Source organism: Gossypium arboreum, chromosome 3, assembly GCF_025698485.1.
Source record: "Gossypium arboreum isolate Shixiya-1 chromosome 3, ASM2569848v2, whole genome shotgun sequence".
NCBI classification, from domain to species: Eukaryota; Viridiplantae; Streptophyta; class Magnoliopsida; order Malvales; family Malvaceae; genus Gossypium; species Gossypium arboreum.
Window position 1 is genome coordinate 15,381,752 of NC_069072.1, and position 23,361 is coordinate 15,405,112.

At 31.3% G+C, this 23,361-nt stretch overlaps 1 protein-coding gene across 1 annotated transcript; it reads left to right on the forward strand.

Annotated features, from left to right (window-relative positions):
- Nucleotides 1-396: 396 nt before the first annotated feature.
- Nucleotides 397-3,117, forward strand: LOC108474916 (uncharacterized). The gene is made up of 8 exons (XM_053026240.1): nucleotides 397-543; nucleotides 1,063-1,414; nucleotides 1,640-1,673; nucleotides 1,796-2,005; nucleotides 2,100-2,186; nucleotides 2,607-2,675; nucleotides 2,767-2,906; nucleotides 3,018-3,117. The coding sequence occupies exons 2-8, from the start codon at nucleotides 1,092-1,094 to the stop codon at nucleotides 3,115-3,117; spliced, it is 963 nt and encodes a 320-aa protein (XP_052882200.1). The 5' UTR covers nucleotides 397-543; nucleotides 1,063-1,091.
- The last annotated feature ends 20,244 nt before the right edge of the window (nucleotides 3,118-23,361 follow it).

The following is a 23,361-nucleotide window of genomic DNA, read 5'->3' on the forward strand; positions in this document are numbered from 1 at the left end:
TCTTTTCATAAACTTGTTTAGCATATTAAAATAGAAATAAAGTTTACACTTAGTTTGTAATTAACTACGCCATCAACGTAAACTAATATAAAGTTAATTAGTTATACAATTGTTTAATAGTGTTTTTTAACAAGATTATCCAGTAAATTAAGTAGCATGTAACGAGTTTGTTTTTGCATGTTGAGGTTGAAAAATCTTTCCTTTTTTTAATAAATGATAAAAATTATTATTCTATAATATATATATATAATAATTGGATTATAAGTGAAGACAACCAAGTCCCAAGAATTTTGGAGAAAATCTTTGTCTTCTCTTGTGGTTGCGAATTCACTGTCTGTTTTTTCGGACGAAATCTTTGTTTCTCGTCAATTAAACCTCTAATTCAATAATAAATAACAATAACAAATTATATAACCATTGCCATTGCCATTGCCATTGTCTGAAATTTAAAGAAATCAGAAAGTCCCAATACCGCCGATCACCTGCCCAAACGGGTCTTCCCTCTGCCCCAGCCGGCTTCATTGACTAATTTCTTCCACACAGGTAAATTTTAAGCGCCTTAAAGCCCACCTTTCTTTTTTCTTTGATGTCAACCTTCTATTTTTCCATTTTTAATATGATCTCAGCTTTATGGAAAGAACCATTTAAAGTATGGAATCTTGTTTATTTTTCTAATCTAATTTTATGTTCTGTGATTTAAAAAAAAAAAAATTTATGGTATTCCTTCCTAGAGCTCCTTGCAAAATTCTATAACATTAGCCAGAATTTTAATAATATTTATCTAAATTTTATATCAAAAAGATTTTGTGTTTTTCCTTTTTAAGACACTATCCTTTTGGCAGCTGAAGATTATTCAATTGCTTTCAGCTGTTTGGTTTTCAGTTTTTATTTGAATTTAAGAGCTACCCTTTTTGAACGATATCATGTTGTACTTAGTTAAGTTGATTTTGGGGTAGATAGGCATTATTGTTCTTTGAACATTCTGCATTTGAAATGTTAATAAAGAAACTACGGTAACCAATGGAGCAAGTAGGATTAATTTTATTACAGTTATCTTCACAGGATCCTCAACACATTCTTGGCAGCCTATCATGACTGCCATAACCAACACCTTGAGTTACTGGTTGAATTGGAGGTTCCTAGTTTGTTCATTATTCCTCTTAGCCTATTTGGCTCTAGCAACAATTTTAATTTGCAAATTCGAATGTCGAAGAAGATCGAGAAATCAGGATAGGGAAAATCAGGAGGTAGCTCCAGGGGTGATATATGAGGAGGAAGCTTGGAGTACATGTTTCAAATGCATTCACCCTGCTTGGCTGCTTGCTTTTAGAATGTTTGCTTTCATCACACTTCTAACATTGCTTGTCATTAATGTCATTGTCGATGGAATTGGCATATTTATCTTTTATACTCAGTGAGTCATATATCTCTGCGACTTACCCTATTCTTTTACTTTACATGCATGTAAATGTCTGAAATTGTTTCCTTATTATGAGCATGTTGTAACCCATGTATAACAGAGCTATGTTGTCTATTTCTTTTTGTAATGAGAGTCCTCACCGTGGAGTTTGAATTGAAGAGTTTCCCTTTGATCTATATTATTGTTGCTGAATTTTTGGTTTATATTTTATTATAACAGGTGGACATTTACTTTGGTCACAATATACTTTCTGGTATGTCTCTTGTACCGTTTTTATCATTTCTCTATGTTCGTTTCCAAGTACGGTGTTCCATCAGTTTTAGATTGCTAGAATATCCTTTCATAACTTGTCGATCTTCTCTACTATCATTGTAGCTTGGATCTGCAGTCTCCATATACGGATGTCAAAAAATCTGGGCACAAGCTCTTGGTGATAGCCCTGATCATGTAAGTTCAGATATCGAGCAAGGCACTGAAGTAACTCCCACTCCTGGAGAAACTACAGTTGCGTCCAACGAGTCCCAACATTTTGATGACTGCAAAATAGCTGGTCCATGGATTTATACCTTTCAAATTATCTATCAGGTATTTTTTTTTTTTTAATCCTAATCAATTTCCAATGTTGTTCGAATTTCGGGTGTATTGACTTCATGATTTATTATATGCTGTCTTTGAATAGGCTTCTGCGGGTGCAGCGGTGCTCACTGATTTAGTATTTTGGATCATTCTTTTTCCATTTATAACTTCCAGATACGGCCTTGAATTGGTAAGTATGAGCATTTGAATTATTAAGTTTTACCATTTTACCTTAATATCTCTATTACAATGCAGCATTACAGTGCGCCGTAAACCTAAAAAAAACCAGGCATGCAACATTTACTTAATTAGTGTTCTCAAATTACAACAGAACACAATGAAAGTTGTTGACTGTCTCTGACTCTTATGAGACTATATATCCTTAAATATTGTAAAAAAAGTTTGGTTATATGTCTTTTGGTTCCTGCACTTATTCGCAACTATCATTTACCGTGCCTCAATTGTTGGTTTTACCATCAAGTAACTTAGGTTATAGAAAATGGAAACACTTTGCTGAATTTTCACCTGTTGCCAGTTAGCTTTTCGTGTAATGAGTGTTGAGTTGCTCTTCTTTTATATCTGGGATTTATGTCCACTCTTTCAACTGCAGATGCTTGTTATATGTATGCACTCGGTCAATGTCGTTTTCCTACTTGGTGACACAATTTTGAATTGCTTGGTGAGTTTTCTTTTGTCGATACTCATAGCGGCATCTTACTTCTTATGCCTTGCGATCAATTACGAAGCTAATTTTTACCTTTTCCTTGCAGCGGCTACCATTTTTTCGAGTCGCATATTTTTTCTTATGGACCTGCATTTATGTTTTATTCCAATGGGTCCTCCACGCTTATTCTAACATTCCGTGGCCATATCCATTCCTTGACTTGACACCTTCTTATGCTCCGTTATGGTACACACTTAATGCTTCCATTAAAATCACTGCTGTTATGTTTGTTTTGCTACAGACACACGTACATTGCTAACCATGATTCCGTCTCGGCTTCTATTTCGGACTGAACAGGTACTTAGGAGTCGGAATGATGCACTTACCAGCCTATGGCATCTATGCTTTAGTAGTAAGACTCAAGGAAGTTATTTACTCAAGGTTGTTCCCTGAGTAGTATAGGAAATTTACGTAAAAAGAGATGGTTGGTGTCGAAATTCCAGGTTAAGACCGACGGCTGCTGCGTTGGATTAGGTAGCAGGAAGATACAAGTTAGTGTCTTCGTTTTGGTGGGTTACTAGTTATTCATGGAAGTGCAAGCAAGATATAGAATCAATGGTAGGCAGTTTATATAGAATATTAGGATTCCATTTGTACAGGAGATCGTCCCACTTGCATTGTATATATAGAAATTGAAGCACCCGAGTGTTAGAATTCCTTCCCCCGTGTAAATCTTGCTTTTTTCACAAACAAATCCTAGCCGCTCTTCTTTACCGGAGAAATAGCAGTATGAGACATGTATGTTCTTACCTCCCCAATGCCAATGCGAAATAAAAATCGTCTAGGCAAGTAGAGTTCCATGAAATTAAATTAATGAAGATTTGATATAACCACTTATTGTAGATTTGGCGTGTCTTATCTTCATTTTTGTTGGTTTAAACCGAATATGTTAAACACTGCGATTTTTTATATGGAAAAACTCTTAACAAAGAGTCAATATTATGGGGTTTTAGAGGTGATTCAAATGTTTCATTATAATTGATCCTATTAACAAATAATCTTAAGCGGAATAAATAATTTTACTAAAAATAGGCTCACTTTGAAATTTGAAAACTTCAAGACTATAACACCCCTATGAAAAATTCAAATTGTACACAATTTAAATCTATTAATCACTATCCAAAAATTAATTTAAATTAACGTAGAATGAACCTCAAAAAGTTAATTAAAACTGATAGAGGGGAACAAAATTGTTTTTGTTATAAAATAAACAGGCAGAGAGCAAAGATTAAAGAAAATAGGAAAGCAAAAGAGAGAGTATTTTATTGATCAATAGAAATAATTTACAATGCTTCTTTAAAGTCTATATTTATAGACATAAGAAGTATAAATGAAATAGAACTCTATAGAACTCTACTTCTAATGACTATTAGAATTTAAAGCATATCAAAACTTATTTTGGTCTTGATGACATCCACTTAATAATAAAATATTCATAAGACTCTCCTTAAATGTCTATTGGTAGATAATATGTTTTGTTAAAACCTTACTAATATAAAACCTTGTGGGGAAAAAATTCCTAGTAAAGGAAAAATAGTACACATTTCTATAATACGTATAAAATGCCGGTTCATTAAAAACCTTACTAGGAAAATCTAATGGGACAAAACTTTGGTTAAGGGAAAAGAGTACAAAGCGTATTTACTCTCCCTCACAAAAACATCACACAATATTTCATATTCTACATAGTCAATCTTGAGTACTAGCTTTTCAAATGACTATTTGAATGTATTTGCTAAAATTTATATCACCAATCTTTTTAAAGTCATGAGCGAGGGAAAATTTTCGAAAAATATATCTTGATCTCTTTAAGAGTTTCAACAATATTCATATTTAACTTTAATCATGATTCTTCTATAAAAATACAAATAGGTATTTTGGATCATTTTACAGTCCTCCTTCAACTACTATTCACTAAGTCAAATTTACCACATATATTCAAAAAATTTCAATGAACAATTTCTCGAGAATTTCTATATGTTTCTAGCATTTTAAATTCTTCAAAGATTTTAATATAAACTTTACTATATAGTGATTCATATAAAAGGTTGTAACAACCATTAGACGTGTGTTAAATCTTTCATGAACTGTCAGTTCAATAATATATCTAAAGGTTATTGCATCCACCACAAAAGAATATTATATCTTTTCATAATCAACGACACGGCTTAGCGAAAACCTTTATATTTTTATTTCGTTTTTGCAAAACTACTTCATTTGTACACTAACTGCCTTTATATATTTAGATATTTGGATTACTAGTCCAAAAACTCCACAAATTTAATTGTACTTGAGTTACGTCTTTTTATTTTGACCAATATATTTCATATCTATATTTCTCAATATATTTATTCAAGATTCTCCTTTTATTTCATTATTTCAACAATAATATTACATGTAAAACTATTGTTGACCAATTTCATTATCGATTCCACATTTTCTTGAATTGACATAACTTACCTATTTTTTTTCACTATTTTAATATTTAGTTTCAGGTATCTGAATCTCTTATGGAGTTTTAGTTATTAGTTATGTATTGGGTCTCTTCTGGAGCACCCACCTCTACTATATAACCATCTAGAAGAATTTTCGTTTTTGGAACCGATCAATCTATCATTTAGTCTAATTGATTGTCCTAGTGGGACTTTGTTTCAAATTAAAATATTATATGGTATGTAACACTTGATTATTCTCATTAAGTTCGTAAATACATTTGAAAGTTAACTTGTAATAAAGTGGGTTATCCTCATCCAACTATTATTTCTCTCCCCCCAAAAAGATATCCAATAATCAAGTAATGAGTGTCACAATTCACAAAAAGGATGCAACTCATACTAGAGATTACGTATTTAACAAAATACATATATTTTTTTAAAAAATTAACCACAAGACTACATATAAATATCAAAACAAAATCATTGACTTAAAGTTTAGTAATGAATATCAATAGCAATAAATTCTAGCAACAAATTCCTCAATATGGATTATAATAAAGACAATGTTAATATCCCTTTATAGTTTAGATTCGTCACAATCATCAATCTGATATGTCAAAATTGATTCAGCATCATTTTTATTATTCATTTTCGCATTGTCTGTAACACCCCTAACCCGTGTCCATCATCGTAACAGAGTTACAGAGCATTACTGGAGCTTTTAGAACATTTACAGATAAATGTTGTCAATCATTGTTCATTTTTCGAGATTATTCAAAATGTCCCTTAAATGGACCTTCGAGGCCCAATACAAGCATTAGAATTGTAACGCCCCAATTTTCGGGAATTCTGTGAATGTTGGCATAGGTTTAATTATGTTAGTGGGCCTCTAGAAGGCCCAAGCTTAAGATAGAACCCGACAATTTTAGTTAATTTTTGTTCCATAAGAAAAATGGGGTGAAATTATGAAATAGAACCTATGTGAAAATGTTTGAAAATGCTATAGGCTAAATTGAAGTGGCCAAATAAATAGGAGTGCAAAATAGGAGGATTTGCATGACAAACCTCCCATTTCACATGAAGTTTGCAGCCATCATGTTGTTGTAGACAATATGAGCACTTGGTATCCATAATTCATGGTACAAATTGATAATGGGTTAGGTAAATGTTCCATGATAATGGATTAGGTAAATATTCCATGATAATGGGTTAGGTAAATGTTCCATGATAATGGTTTAGGTAAATGTTCCAAGATGGGAATTTCATGTCTTTTGTATTAAAGAATTAAATGGATGAAATATGAAATTTTATTAAAAAAAAAGGGGTGAAAAGAACAAAGTTTTGTCCATCTTTGTTCATCATAGCCTAAAGTTAGAGAAGAGAAAGGAGAGGAGAAAGCTCTTGAATGTTCGGTCACTTGGGGAAGAAAAATTGAAGGTAAGTTCATGGTAGTTTGCTTTTATTTTGAGGTTCATGAGTTCTTCTTGATTCTACCTTAACTCTTGAAACATATTTTGGTTTTTAGTTGTGTTGTGAGCATTTAGTCATGAATTAAAATGAAGGAAATGGTTGTTGTTTCATGTTCTTTTGATGAAAAATGGAAGATAGGTGAAGTTGAGCCAAACAAATGAACATGCACGTGCCTTAGATGCTAAAGGGAAAAATCGGCTAACATGTTGTGCTTTAAAATGATGAAATAGAGATTATACTTAAGTAAAATCATAGATATGTGATGATTGATTGGTGATATACATGTTTAAATAACATGCATGCAAGTTATGTGTGAAAGAGTGAATTTGGTAATAAATCTGCTTGGGACAGCAGCAGTAACGTGACTTTGAAAAATCACCATAAATTATGGGAGATGAATTAGAAGTTGAATAAATTATGTAATTAAAGATTGTTGAGTCTAGTTTCAAATAGAATAAACGAGAACATATTTTGAATTCTTTACAATGAGAAATTTGATTTGTAATGAAGAGTGGTCAGATTAGTCAAACAGTGAAACATGGGAAACTTTAAGAAAAATCTGGTATTGATTGGCCATACCAAAAATTCTGAAAATTTTATGGATAGAATATATATGAGTCTATTTTCATGGAAAATTAACGGCACTTGATTTGGAGTTTCGTAGCTCCAGTTATAAATAATTTAGTGACTGTTGCTCAGGAAGACAGCTTGCAGTGAAATTATGATTATGTGGTAAACATTGACAAAAATTTGTTAATGAGTTGCTCATTGTTTTCTTATAAGCTTACTATGATCTGTAGGTGTGGTTGGTCGAATATTGTAAGGGGTTAATACGTAGTTCGTATTTGAATAGTTAGATTAATGTGTTAGTAATCCAATTGTAGGCAGTTCGTGTGGATCTCACAAGATATCGTCGCATAATGCAGTGTGTAACTAACACCCTCTTTCTTAGTCTGGATCGGCAAAAGTCGAAAAGCCGAAATGCCGAAAACCGGTATTTTGTAGATTTGCGAGTGTGCGAATGCTCGTGAGGTAAATCAATTAATGTTTTTGGTAAGCTGCAAAATTTGGACTGCAAAGTGCATGATTTCTGTGCCCTCGATATTTTTGGGCTTAATGGGCCAAAATTGGAATGATGGGCCAACGGGCCCAATTCGGTAAGAACCCTCGGTACGTGATTCTGTTAGTACGTGAAAAGTAGGAATATGCATGAAAAACCCTAAAATAGATAAATTACTGAAATACCTTTAAAAAGTGGAAAATTTATAGTTTTACCCCTAGTAGATAAATTACCGAAATACCCCTAGGGTTAAATTGACCTAAATGCATGTTTGACTGTTGTTATTTACTGCATGCCATGTTGTTATTGTCTGATGCATGGGATTGGGATATTGACGAAGGAAGTACTGAAAGTGGCTTGTCCACGTCTTGGAGGCTTTGCCTCAATTCTATGATAATCGAGCAAAGAAGGTAGAATGTGGAGTGTTAAATGGGTGGGTTGAGCTATTCCCCACATGGAGTGTAGGGCTGGTACGGGTGGAGTGTAGTGGTTGGTGGGTTGAGTAGTCTCCCCAAATGGGCTTGCATATGTTATTGATGTTGCATGTATTTTAAAATGGGCCTATGGGCCATACTGTTATCTGAATAAGGGGCTAAGGCCCAGTTTATTGTAATCTGAAAAGGGCTCTAGTCTAGTACCACTGTTACCTGAATGGGCTTAGGCCCAATAGGCTTGAGCTGACTTGGGCTTTGAATGGGTTTTCCTTACACACTGAGTTTCTCCAATCTCACCCCTTTTATTTTCATCCACGCAGGTAATCCCCAACCATAGTGGGCTTGGAGCTGTGAAGGAATTCGAGTGGCCACCCGTTCTGAAAGTTTGATTTTCTTCTGGTGAACTGGACATCCTTTTATTTACGTTTGAAGTTTTGGGTTTTTAAATGTAATAAGGCCGCTTAATTACTTTTGATGGTTTTAATATGTATTACTAAGATAGGTATTACTTATTTTAACTGTTGAAATTAGATAGCTTTAGGGCGCGTTTTCAAAAATAACAATTGATTTCAAAATAACACGACAACAAACAAAGCTTCCGCAATGAAAGTATTTTCCAAAATTAATCACTTTTCCTAAAAATGACTTAATCAAATCGGTTTCCTAGAAATATCCATGACGTTAAGGTGTGGCAATGGCGGTATGCATGTCTAGGATTGGATCCGAAGGAGCTTGGTACTTAAGCGGTCAGATGGACTCACCACCTCTTTTCCGGTTTCCTACCGGTGCATGACTTCCATTCACTTTAACCTATAATGAAATTATCTTTTAAAACACTAAGTAAGTTTTTCAGGATCAACAATATAAAATATTTTGAACACTTCGATGTGGCATGTCGAATTCGGTCACAACGTCTGGGCCGGGTTTGGGGTGCTACAAGAATCATGTCGGGACTTAATCAGAAATTTGAAGAATTTTTCGCAACATTTCAAAAATTTTCTAAGTTACAAGGCTTACACGCCCGTGTGGCCTAAGGGACACACCTGTGCTACAGGCCGTGTTCGATCCCGTGTAACTCTCTAACTTGTGCACACTCCTATGCCACACGCCTGTGTGCTAGGCCGTGTAACACACACTGCTAAGACACACGCCCGTGTCTCTACCCGTGTGCTCAATTCTGAGCATTCTTTTTCTCAAATTTAGGGTGTAGGGGACACACGGCCAGGCCACACGCCTATGTGCTAAGCCGTGTTTCACACACGGTCAAGACACACGCCCGTGTGTCTACCTGTGTGGACAAAATAAAGTCATTTCTAACTTCATTTCTCACCCAAAACCTTACCATAAACCTACACCAAAACTTGCATTCATAAGCTAACCAATCCAAGCATTTTAATCATGCTAATTCTACCATTTAGCATGGTATATCGTTACCTAATTTCATGCTTTTAATCTTACCTTATTAAGCATACTTGTTTAACCTTTCTCAATCAATCAATAATAAACACTTGTTATCACCATGAAGTAACCTTAATATGTATATATATATGTATATCAATATATAATCATCACTAGCCATTCCAATGACTAGATTACAATAATCATTTACATTTACATATCAATATGACCAATATAACCTATACATGCCATTGAAACCATAAGATTTACCATATTGTATCGACATGGCCTGATGGATAGTGTGAGTGATCTCCGCTAAGCTTCCAATCCAACAAGCTTCCGATTTACTCTAAAACAGGCAAATAAAACTAAGTAAGCATAAAATGCTTAGTAAGTTCGTATAACATGGTACTTAACTTACCATTCATTATATTTTGAGTTAACTATGTAAGACATATTCAATCAATTTGACCTCAAGCCCTACACACATCGTCATTGCCCTTGTTAGTCATATATTTCATAATAACATCAAAACATATATGGGCTCAACAACAATCAAGTTTCCATGCACATATGATTTCCACAACATGTATTCATTTAACATGTATAAATCATCTCTTATATTACAAGTACAATTTCATAATAGTTCATCTTGAGTTCAGATTATTTCATGTCAAAACTTTATTCATATCATTCGAAATATCAAGGTCACATGAGTAGTAGTACAATCAAGGTGTACAGGTCTATAATCAAGGATAACATTCTCATCAAATAATTTCTATATACAAATATTATCATCTCATACTTTCATAAATCACTTGTCATGTATCATCATTTTCTTGTATTTCAGATGGATACGTGTAAAAACTCATTTTATTATTCATATCTTCTCATGTTTGGATTGTCATCCGTTGAATTTATTTGAAATATCGATGGATACATAGGTAGTACACTCAAGGTGTACAAATCAGGATCCGCCAATTCATATTCAATGGTACCCATAAAGTATTATTTCAGATAGTACACTCTCGAGCCACACATGCATACTACAGGATTACCAGTTCAGGCTAAATCCTTTTTATGACATATGCTCTAAAGAGCTTGATCTGGATTACCCGTCCGGGCTAAATCCAATCCATAACATATGCTTGAGAGGACTCATATCAGGATTACCCGTCTGGGCTAAATCCTTTATGTAATTAGGTCAATAGAATACTCGTCTGAACTAAATCCCATCAGCAACAAATGTAGGACCTCATTCATTTCAGGAAATCACATATCCATTGAATTTTCATTTATTCAACCAGGATTTAAACATTTTTCAGGCATTAATGGGCATGTAATTATTTCATACATCTATAACATTTATATAATTCAAATAAATATATTTCACATTCATTTCAAGCATAGAAGTAACATTTTATCATTTATCATTTATCGGGCATTATCATTGACGGACTTTATCTGATATGTTTTCAATGTCATATATATATGATATTTATACAATCCACAAAAAAAACATTAAATTAAAGCATATAAATATACACAATTTAGTTACACGAACTTACCTAGACAAATGTTCATATACGTAAAATCTACTATTCCAACATTTTTCTCTTTTCCTCGTTTTAACTCCAAATTTGGTCTATCCAGATCTATATGAGTTAATTTAACATCAATTTAATACAATTTAAACTCAATTCAGTCCAACTCACATCCTAGGAAAAATTACCATTTTACCCCTAAACTTTTAATTAATAACGATTTCGTCCCTAGAGTCGGAAAATGAAATTTATGCAATTTACTCCTTATTCCAAGCCTAACAAAAAATTCAATATAAAATTTACAGCACATGTATTCTATAAAATCCAGAATTTTTCTTCAATTTTCTCAACTTTACATTTTAGTCCCTAAATCATGTTTTCATCAAAAATTGCTATGTAAAAGTTGTTTATCTATCAACAACCTTTCATATTCTACCATAAATTTCAAATTTTCAGCATATTCATCCATGAAATAATTTTTGTATTTTGATAACTTTTCAAATTGATTACCCAAATAGATAGATTAAACTATCCCGGTTTCAAAAATATCAAAATTACTAAAAACAGGATAAGAAAACTTACCCAATTTGGCCAAGAAAGTTTCCTTTCTCTCTCCTAGGGTTTCCATGGAATATTTTGGGGAAGAAGATGATAAAAATGATTTTTATTTCTATTTAATTAATTTATCATCTTTAATAATTTTAATTTCCAATTTAGTCCTTAGCCTTTTTCTAATTTTCCATGGATGAATAATCCAAAAATATATACTAAATTTTTATTAATGGTCTAATTACCATATAAGGACTTTAAGTTTTGAATTCCATAGCTATTTGACCCTTCTAGCTACTAGAATTCAACTTTTGCATTTTATGTGATTTGATCCTTCCCGTAATTAAACACATAATCGGTAAATTTTTTTTATCAAAATTTTCACATGATATTTCTATCATATTACGAACCATAAAAAAAATTTATTTTTTGGCTTAGATTTGTGGTCCCAAAACCACTGCTCCGATTTCACCGAAACTGAGCTGTTACATTGTCTCCTTTCCATTTGATAGGAATTTGATAGAGTTCAACTAAATGTTTAAGTGTATAGGTATGCAACCAATAACTTTCTGTACCATATTAATAACATACATTATCTCCACTCCTTAAAGAGTTATTGGGAATTCTTGTTCTTTTCTTACTTTCTTCATTTTTTTTTTCCATTTATAGTGGTGAGAAAATTTATCAGGACCGTCCTCTATGGCTATTATTATAGTCCAACTTATTATATTCATGTCCAAGATTATATCTTTCAATTTATTACATATTTTTACATTCTCTTGAGGGAATGGTTAAATTTCGTGATTAAAAATTTTGTTCAATCATAAATAAATATGATATTAACTCTTGAAATTTTTTCAAGATATAATTTATAATTAAATCACATAATTCATAATAATACCATAAATATATATAAATTCTTAATGCTTCATCCATAATTCCATAAAATTTGATTGAAATCTCTATAATTCAATAATTCCATAAAATTTAGCTGAAAGTAAGAAACCAATTTAGAGACAAAATACCATCTCACATGGCATATATTTAAATAACGTTAAGATAATATATATTTAAAAAACAATAAATATTTTATTCATTAATAGAGCTCATGGAAAATCACTTAATAATTTTGATATATAAGTTAATTATAATTCAATTATGAAAGAAAATAAATAACTCATGACAAAACATTGAATCTAATCAAAGGATTCATCTAATCAACAATTATGTCTTTTACATAAAAATAAAATTAACCTAGAGACACAAAATCAAATACCTAATGTGAAATTTATGTCAAATAAAAATAGTAGTAGTCATACATTCATTGAAAAAGGAAATATGATTGAAATATAAAAGTTTCTTACCAAATCTATACTTTACCATACTTGTACAATGATAAATCAAAGACCAGGAATAAGAACCATGATCCATTTTGAAATTGGATCTTTCAACATCCTGGAAATTAAGTTACAAAGATGAAAGATTAAGGTGAAAGAGGAATTGGATTTGTGGAACGACTTTGAAAGATTTTGAAGTGAAAAAAAATAGAGAGTCATCATACTGATGACGTGTTATAAAATAAAAAGACAGAGAGTAAAAAGAAAGAAAATGAGAGAGCAAAAGAGAGCGTATTTTATTGATCAATGAGAATAATATACAATGTTTCTCTAAAGTATATAATTATAAACATAAAAAGTATAAATGAAATAAAACTCTACTTTTTATGACCACTAGAATTTAAAGTAAATCAAAATTTATCGACATCCACTTAATAATAAAATATTTATAATAAAATTTTCTCTTTCGATTTTTTTGTTTGATTTGTCGGCACAAGAAGATCGAACATTCAAGGATCATAAATCATTCTCATTTCTAGATATTAGATTGAAATTTTTGTAACTATGGCTTCTACATAATGCTTAGCTGGGATGCCTTTATACAGCTATGAATCTAGGATTTTACTCTACGTAAAAAAAATAGAATGTCAGTAATGACAATATATCACAAAGAAAAGAGAAAGATAAAAACAAATCACAGATTTTTACGTGGAAACTCTTTTGGAAAAAATCACGGACAGAAAAGAAGAAAATTCACTATGTCGAATTTGAATGATTACAAGAGAAGTAGACGATGTCTATTTATAGGCTTGTAAAACCATATTTTACTAGGAATGTAGTAAGATTGAAACACCTTAATCTAACTAATATCAAATAGATAAAGTTTAATAAGATTTGAAAAAACCTTATTCTAAAATAAAATAAAAGAAGTGTAGTTTTGTATGGATTTTATTTTTATTTTATTTTACCACTATATTTTATTTAAACAAGAATTCAGGCCACTCAATTCTAACAATCTCCACCTTGACACGAATTCTCAATGAACAAGTTCTTCATCACGAACTCTCAACGAACAAGTTCTCAACATCTTCCATAAAACCCTTTAAGGGTTTAACTTCAACGATGAACACCAACCAAGTCTAAGCAATACTCAAACTTGGTTATGGGAAGTGACTTAGTCATCATATCTGCAGGATTTTCATGAGCACTAATTTTGCTCATAACAATATCACCACGAGTAATAATATCACGAACAAAATGATACTGAACATCAATGTGTTTTGTTCTCTCATGAAACATGTGATCTTTTGTAAGAAAGATGACACTTTGACTGTCACAAAATAATGTATTGATTTGAAGGTCTTCATTGAGTTCACTAAAGAGTCCCTTCAACCAAATGGCTTCTTTACAAACCTCAGTAATCACCATGTACTCAGTTTCAGTGGTAGACAAAGTGATTGTAGTTTGCAAAGTGGTTTTCCAACTGATTGCACAACCTCCAATTGTAAAGACGTAACCTGTGAGAGATCTTCTTCTATCAATGTCTCCAACAAAATTAGCGTCAACATACCCAATAACTCCATCTCTAGTTTTTCCAAACTGTAAGCAAATATCAGTAGTACCTCGTAAGTATCTTAAAATCCACTGAACTATTTTTCAGTGTTTTTTACCGGGATTCACCATGTATCTGCTAATTGCACTAACTGCATATGATAAATCTAGACGTGAATAAACCATAACATACATGAGAGATCCCACTGCACTAGAATATGAAACATGTGATATGTACTCAATCTCATCATTTGATTGTGGAGACAAAGTCGATGAAAGTCTGAAATGGGCTGTTAAAGGAGTATTAACAGGTTTAGCACTCTGCATATTGAACTTGCAAAGAACTTTCTCAATGTAACCATTCTGACTTAGGTACAATTTACTTACTTTTCTATCTTTAAGAATCTCCATACCAAGTATCTTTTTTGCTGGTCTCAAATCTTTCAATTCAAATTCTTTACTTAGTTGGGCTTTAACTATAACAGCCCAATTTTCAGTGATGTCAGAAAAAGTGGTTCGAGAGCACTAAAATCTAACAAGTGAGCTTATAAATTATTATTTAGTATATATAAGCCAACCATGAATTTAGAAAGGCTTATGAACTAGAGATTTGTGCTTTAGAAATATTTATCAAATTAATTAGTTTTGAAACTGAGGTATCGAGACCTCAATTTCACAAACCAAGCCGTAAATATTTTTATAAATATTTACGGAGTGTCATTGAGTTAGTATTAAAGTTTTGTTAGAAAATTTTAACATTTTGATAGTTAATTAATTAAAAATGATCAAATTAAAAAATTCTTATCATAAATCGATTCATAAATATTTATTAAAATATTTACGAAGCTAGTTGTGTAGTTAATTAGGTTTCAGTTAAGTGAATTTGCTTGAATTAAAAGTAATTAGGTATAAGGACTAAATTTCATATAGGGTGAAAGTTGAATTATAGATTAAAGAAAAATTAAAAGGGCTAAATAAGCAATTATGCCATTGCTCATAAATGAGGCGACATAAGAAGATTTTTTTTTTGAATTTAATATATATTATATTAAAATATCTTTTACTTAACATATAAGTATTGTAATGGCCAATTTTTGGCCCAAGCAAACAAGCGAAAAATAAAATCCACATAACCAAATTTCAAGTCCATTTACAATGTTAAACAGCCCAAAAATCAAAACTACCTAATTACAATAACTAAACCTACCCAAACCTAATACCCAAAACCAGCCCAAATTAGAACTACCCAAACCTAAGCAATTTTCAACAAAGAAAAGTGGTGATGAACCCTAGCCGTCACCCCACCTTGGCCACCTACGCCACTATCAGTTATCTGCCACCAGCACACCCACTTGCCTCCACCACTCTATACCTGCAAAAGAAGACAAAAAAAGGGACAGCAAAGAAAAACACCAAAAAATAAAATTCTTTGTTTTTTTTCTTTGGATTTTGGGCTATATAAAAGCCCTATGTTCCTTGTGCCATGGGAGAGGGGGGAATCGATTGTATTTTGGAGAGAAGAGATTGTATTAGAGGGGGTTGTATTACAGAGATTTTTGGGAGAAATCAAAAGGAGAAAACAAGTTCAAAAGGGAAAGAGAGAAGGAACTTACCGGTGTTCAGTTTTCCAACATCGTGGACGACCGAGGAAGCCACCGCCGAAGATCGGTGGCCGGAAACCGAATGGATTCTTGAGTTCTAGAGTGCTTCTCATTAATTTTTGAAGGTTTCTGGGTCGTTTTAACCCCAAATCCGGGCTCTACTCCAGAAGAGAAGCGAAAAAAAGCCTAGGAAGATTTTTCGGCCACCGTGGACGGCGGCGCCGCCATCAGTGGCTAGTGACCAGCGTGACGGTTGATGGCCGGTCCGATGACCGGAGGAGGGGAAGGGTTGAGAGAGTTGAGAGCCTTCTCTCTATTTTGAAAAATGAATGTAGGGTGGTAGGGTGATGTTTTAACTCTTTTTTTGTTGTTTTTTTTAAAAAAAAGGTTTTTTTATGATAAAAAAAGAAAATAAAGTATGGTTTTAATTAATAATAAAACAAAATAGTATGAGGAATAGTTTTAATTAACAATAAAACAAAATAGTATGGGGAAATAGTTTTAATTAACAATAAAACAAAATAGCATGGAGAGTGTTTTTGATTAATAATAAAACAAAGTAGAATGGGGGGAGTGGAATCAGCTTTTTGCTTGGGACCATGCATGTTACCTTTAATTGGGTAATTTACGCAATTGGTCCCCTCCTTTGTGCTAGCCTTCAATCGGGCCATATTTAAGTTTTTTATATTATTTTAAATTGGCCCTGCAATCTGTGTGCTATTTCAATTTACCCCCTTTGCGCGGTATTTTAAGATTTGGGGCATTTTTAATTTTAGATCTCGGACATTTATACGCAATTAATTTTAGCCCAAAATTTTGTTTCAATAATTTATTTTACTTGTAAGTTATCTCTTGGATTTTGTTTCTTCTCTCAATTAAGTTTCAGTTATTCTTTTAGAATAAACATGTTTCTACATATTATTTTGATTTCATACATTTGTAATTATTATTTTTTCTTTTCTTTTTTTTTTTACGTGCATACTGTTTATATGAAATACCTTTATATTATTATTACTACTATATGTATATATTTATAATATTACTAATAGTTTATTTTTACATTATTATGTATATACCATGTAAATATTTTAATATTATATTATGTATACATTATATACATATATATATCTTTTAATATTGTATTTTTATTGTTTTGCATATGCCCTAATATTATATCGTTTATATATTTTTTTATTTCCCATATTATCTTACTTTATATATTTTAACTATATCATGTATATGCTACTACTATATATCTATTTATGTAGTATTATTAATAGTTGTTTCTAATATTATGATTATTTCTAATATGTATATATTATGTATTTACCTTCAATATTATAAATCGTATATTTCTAATACTATTACGTTATTACTACTATTATATTATTATTATATTTTTACCCATTACTCTTTAAATACACTTATTTTACCTTTTACTCTTCACTCACTATATATATTGTTTACTTATCTATATATTCACATACATATATATAATTTCACACATCATTCCAAAATTTTTACTTGTATTATTACTATTAATATTATTATTATCTTCACTATACTATCATTCTTTAGTCTTACATAATGATTGTTTATTTATTACTAGTTTTTTTTAATCTCGAATATTTCCTAGCTTATTCGTTATTATCTTTTTATTCGTTTTATTCATTTATTTGTTACCTCGAAATAAGATTTTTTGCAAATAAGGCAATTCTTGGTGTTTAGAAATTTCGAGAAAGCAGTGCCCTAACTTATTGGGTTGCCACTTTTCTCGTTAAATTCAAATAATTAAGTACCCTTCTAAGTTTTTTTAGAGGTTTTCTAAATGCAAGCCACTATCTTGGAATTTCAAAGCAATATGTCCTAACTTATTGGATATAGCGTTTTTCTGTTTCGAGATAGGAATTTCAAAAAAGGGATAACTTAATGTCAATACTTTGACGCTAGTGAATCCCAATTTTCAAAGTTAAAATATTTTAAAGAGGACTACATCTTAAATTTTTTTTCTTTCGACATTAAAGACATTTGATAATCAATTAGGTACCAATTTTTGGGCGTTACGAGGTGCTAATCCTTCCTCAGACGTAACCGACTCGAACCCGTTCTTTTATTTCGTGGACCAAAACTAATGATTTTAAAACCAAATGTTTTAAAGGTGATCCAATCACACCTAAAAAGATTGGTGGCGACTCCCGTTTGCGTTTTTAAAATCGATTCCCATTTTCAAAAACTCGATTTGAAAATGGTTTCGACAAGTATAAATATATATTATATTATATTATATTATGTTATATTATATTATATTATATTATATTATATATAATAAAACAAATAAAGAAAGAATAAATAAATAGAAATAGAAAAAGAAAGCTAAAGTAGAAATGAAACAGAGAAGGAAAGAAAGAAAAGAAAAAGAGAAAGAAAGGAGAAAAAGCTACGATTTTCAAGGGTTCCAAGCTCAATTGGTAAGTCAATTCAGTCCATTTTCTTGTAATTTTTATGTTTTTGGAATCCCGGTATTAAATGCTACCCAACTCATGTCAAAATTTTAGAAATTATTGATTTTTAAATGTTGTCTATGTTGAATAATTTGAGTATTAGGGACTAAATTGATAGATTTTCAAGTTAGAAATGAAAAAGGATTGAATTGTAGAATAAATTGTAAATTTTGTGTAATAGAGACTAAATTGTGAAAAATTCAAAATTTAGGAATTTCTGTGAAAATAGGGAGTTGAATTTAGTCTAAAGTGGAATTTGCATGAAAATAAAGAATTAAATGTGAGAAATAAAGTTAGTCTCGGTTTAGGGACTAAATTGAAATTTAGGAAAATATTAGATAAAAATTGAAATATTTAATATGAGATTGAATTGTATTGTATTGATGAATTATTAATTGTTTTAATTTTGTAGCTAACTTCATACCGGAATCCTCGACTAAAAGGGAGAAAGATAAAGTCGACGTGGAACAGCTCGGAATTCCTAGTTTGTATTACTATAATTTGAATTTATTTATTATTAATTGTGAATAGTGATTAATATGCATGCTAAGAGAAATTAAGGTGAGTATTGATATTGAATTGAATGAAAATGTATTGACTTGAGAAAATGTGTGAATATATGGATTGAATATTGATTAAAAGGTGGAAAAATGATTGAATTGAAAATGTGAGAAATTGTGATTGAATTGAGGTTATATGTGATTTAAATACCCTATTAACTAGTCAGGCTGAGTCTGGTATAATTGGCATGCCATAGGATTGAAAGTGTTCAGGGATACTTCGACCACTAGTCGATGAAACACTAGGTGTCATATTATTACTTCTAATAAATTCGATGAAATACTAGGTACCAACTTACTTCGGCAAGGCCGATGAGAGACTAGGTGTCAACTTATTACCTCGAATTATTCGATGAGGCGCTAGGTGCCATACTGGTGTGTTTTGGTTGGATCCGTGTATCCGCCAAAGTTCAAGTCCTGTTAATATGGGTAAATAAGTAAATTGGCAATATGAATGATATTGGATGATTTTGAACATGAATTGGATTGAAATATTGAACTGAGTTATGAAAATGAAATGTATGAACCATGTGTTCATGGAATGGTTATTGAATGAGACAGTGCTATGATTGAAATCGAAGAATGAATTGAAATGTGATTTGAGACACATGATTGTGTCATATAGTGAAAGCTATTTGGGATAGCAAATTGATTGAATAGAATGAGTACAAATACTTTATCTATGAAATGATTATTTGTAAAACTATGTCTACTGTATGATAAAATGTGTATATTTTATAATATTATTTTCTCTAAAGTATTCGAATTATAGAAATACCACTGAGTTTTATACTCAGCGTACAGTTTGTTTCTGTGCGCAGATTAAGTTAAAGTCGAATTGCTGAATCAGCATCCAAGGCCAATCCCGAACTCATTGTGGCGAAGTACATATCTTTTTGGTAATGGCATGTACGTAGGACATTTGTGTTTGTCATTTTGAAAAGTGTTACAAAATATGTTATAAAATGTTATTGGATACATATATATAAGCTTATGTACTATATTAAGATTATATATAGTATGTTTTGGTACGAAAATTAGATTTGATTTGAATGAAGTAATTGAATTGATTGGGATATTATATGAAAAATAATATGTTTGTTAGATAATTATGTAATGTTCATATTTGATCCTAAATGTCCGGTAATGCTCCATAACCCTGTTCTGGCGACGGATATGGGTTAGGGGGTGTTACATTAACCCTTCTTATTTTTCCTTTATCTTTCGTTGCTATCAACATGTCATCACCATAAAGGAGTAGACACACAAAAGAACCATCATTGTTTTTCTTAAAGTAAACACAACTGTTAAAGCTACTTCTATAATACCCCCTACCCGTATTCATTGTCGGAATAGGGTACGAGGTATTACCGGAGTTTATGAATTAAAATTTTTTTTAACTCAATATAACCCCTTTATAGATATCTAACCTTCCCTACAATTTTAAACCAAAAATAATCCACATCAACCAATCCAATTCAACATATTTTCAAGATAGATTAACGCATATAGATTCATGCATATGTATAAGATAACACCATCACATACCAAGACCAGGTTTGTTAACCATACCAATGGCTAACTTTACATTCATTTCACGTTAACATTTACTTTATTAGCTTATCCATGCCATTGATTTCCAAAATAAAGTTTCTTGATATACCGAAATCTTGAAGTTGATAGTGTGATGTGTCTCTGACCAAATCCGACCTCCGAGCTCTTAACACTACAAAACAAGGAAAAAGGAAATAGGGTAAGCACTTTGTGCTTAGTAAGCTCATGTAACAAGAATTATACTTACCTAATATTTTTAATACAATGCAATAAACATTCAAATATCCATTCAATGCATTATTACCCTAATATGCACAAACTCAACATTCAAGTTAGTACAATAATTTCCATGTGTCAATAATACATATACCATGATTGATGAACTCATCAATACCATGATTTCCATTCCCTTATTTTTTTTTTCATATTTATCACGTTGAATTTCTTGGAATTTTCGATGGATTTTCAGGGGTACACTTTTAGTGTACAATTTTCGGGTCCGTCAATTCATATACATGTGCGCACATTTCCATTTCAGAGAGCACACTCCTGCGAACCTCATCCTTACAAAGGATTACCAGTCCAGGCTAAATCCCCTGTAATATAAACTCATAGAGTATTGTTGGGATTACCAGTCTAGGCTAAATCCCCTGCAACGACAATTACTCTAATGAGCTTGGATCTGAATTACCAGTCCAGGCTAAATTCAGACCCTGATTCGGATTACCCGTCCGGGCTAAATCCATTTTCCACATATTCGTCGGGAGGGCTATATCAGAATAGGATCATCTGTCCGGGCTAGATCCTTTTTATCGTCAATTCCTTTTCAGAGATCCATTTAATTTTCCTTTCATTCAACCGAAACTTCTTCCCCTTTTTATCAAATATATCAATGTTTCATCAATTTTCATACAATGAACATTCAAATCATATTCACATCAATAACATACATTTCAAGCATTTAAGAATATAATTCAAGTTACACGAACTTACCTCAATACTTGTTTGTAAACAAAAATCTACTAATCCCAAACTTTTTCCTTTCCTCGATCTAGCTTCGTATTTGAATCTTCTGGATCTAAATAAATAAATTTAATTATCAATTTAATACATTTCATGTTCATATGCAACATTCTCTATAATTCCACTATTATTTATAGTTCATTCAAAGCTGTCTACTTGGGTCATAGTCACTTAATTATTTTTATCCTGAGCTAAAGAACTCAAAATTAAGATATGATAATTTTTCCTGAAACTAGACTCACATATCTTCTTACCATAAATTTTTCAGGATTTTTGGTTTATACAATCAGTACAGTTTATTTTTTAAAGTCACCCATGTTCTGTTGTCTGACAGTTCTGACCCTTCTTCACTGAAAATAGATTTTCTCTTCATACAGGATTCAAATGATGTTCTAGTTTGTTTCTCTTAAAAATAGACTCATTCAGGATTATATATATATAAATTTAAGCCCCTAATTATTTGTATTAAATTTTTTATGATTTTTAAAAGTCAGAACAGGGGAACCCGAATTCATTCTGACCTTATCTCACAAAATTTATTATATCTCAAGATTTACAAATCCATTGCTTACATCGTTTCTTCTATGAGAAACTAGACTCAATAAGATTTAATTTCATATTTTGTTAATCTTCTAATTATATTTATACGATTTATGGTGATTTTTCAAAGTTAGTCTACTGCTGCTGTCCAAAACTGTTTTAGAGCAAGCTGTTTATTACCATTTTTCCCCTAGGCTTTTAATAAATGATAATTTCGTCCCTACTCAATTAGCCTCTCAATGGAGATGAATTTTCTCAATTAACACTTTATTCTATCACCTTAAACTATTTTACAACCTTTGGAAATCATAATTTCAGCACTAGACTTTAATTCCAAATATTTTCACAATTAGGTCCTAAAAATCAATTTCTATTGAAATTACCTAATAAATTCATCTCATAAACAAATTAAAGCTTCAATTTCATTCTATTTCATCATAAAATTACAGCACTCAACCATGGTTACTTTCAATTTCATCCATGAAATCAAAAACTAATGAATTTAATAGTAGGACCTAATTGTAAAGGTCTTAGAAACACAAAAATTACAAGAAATAGGCAAGGATTAACTCACTTGGTGCAAAAATTATGAAATACCAGCTTAGAGAACCCCTCCTATGGCATTTTTTCTGATGAGAATGAAGAAAAATTAAGAGAAATCTAGATATTTCCTATTTAGTCCTATATTTATTTAGTTAATTATGCAATATTCTTATTTTGCCCTTAAATCATCAATTTTCCTGCTGATTTCATGCTCTTGCCGTCCAGCCCAAATAAATTTTGGGTCTAATTTCCTTTTAAATCCTTTCTCATTAGACACTTAAGCTATTTAATCATTCTAGAAACTTTTACACCTTTTACAATTTAGTCCTTTTCATTTAATTGACTACCCAAATATTAAAATTTCCTAACGAAATTTTAATACCACATCACTAACATTTCATAAATATTTATAAAAATATTTCTGACTCGGTTTTATGAGATCAAGATCTCGATACTTTATTTTTACCCAATTTCTTCAATAATTTCTTTTTCTAACTAACCACTAAATCGGTAAATTTTTTTTATCGATATTTTCATATGA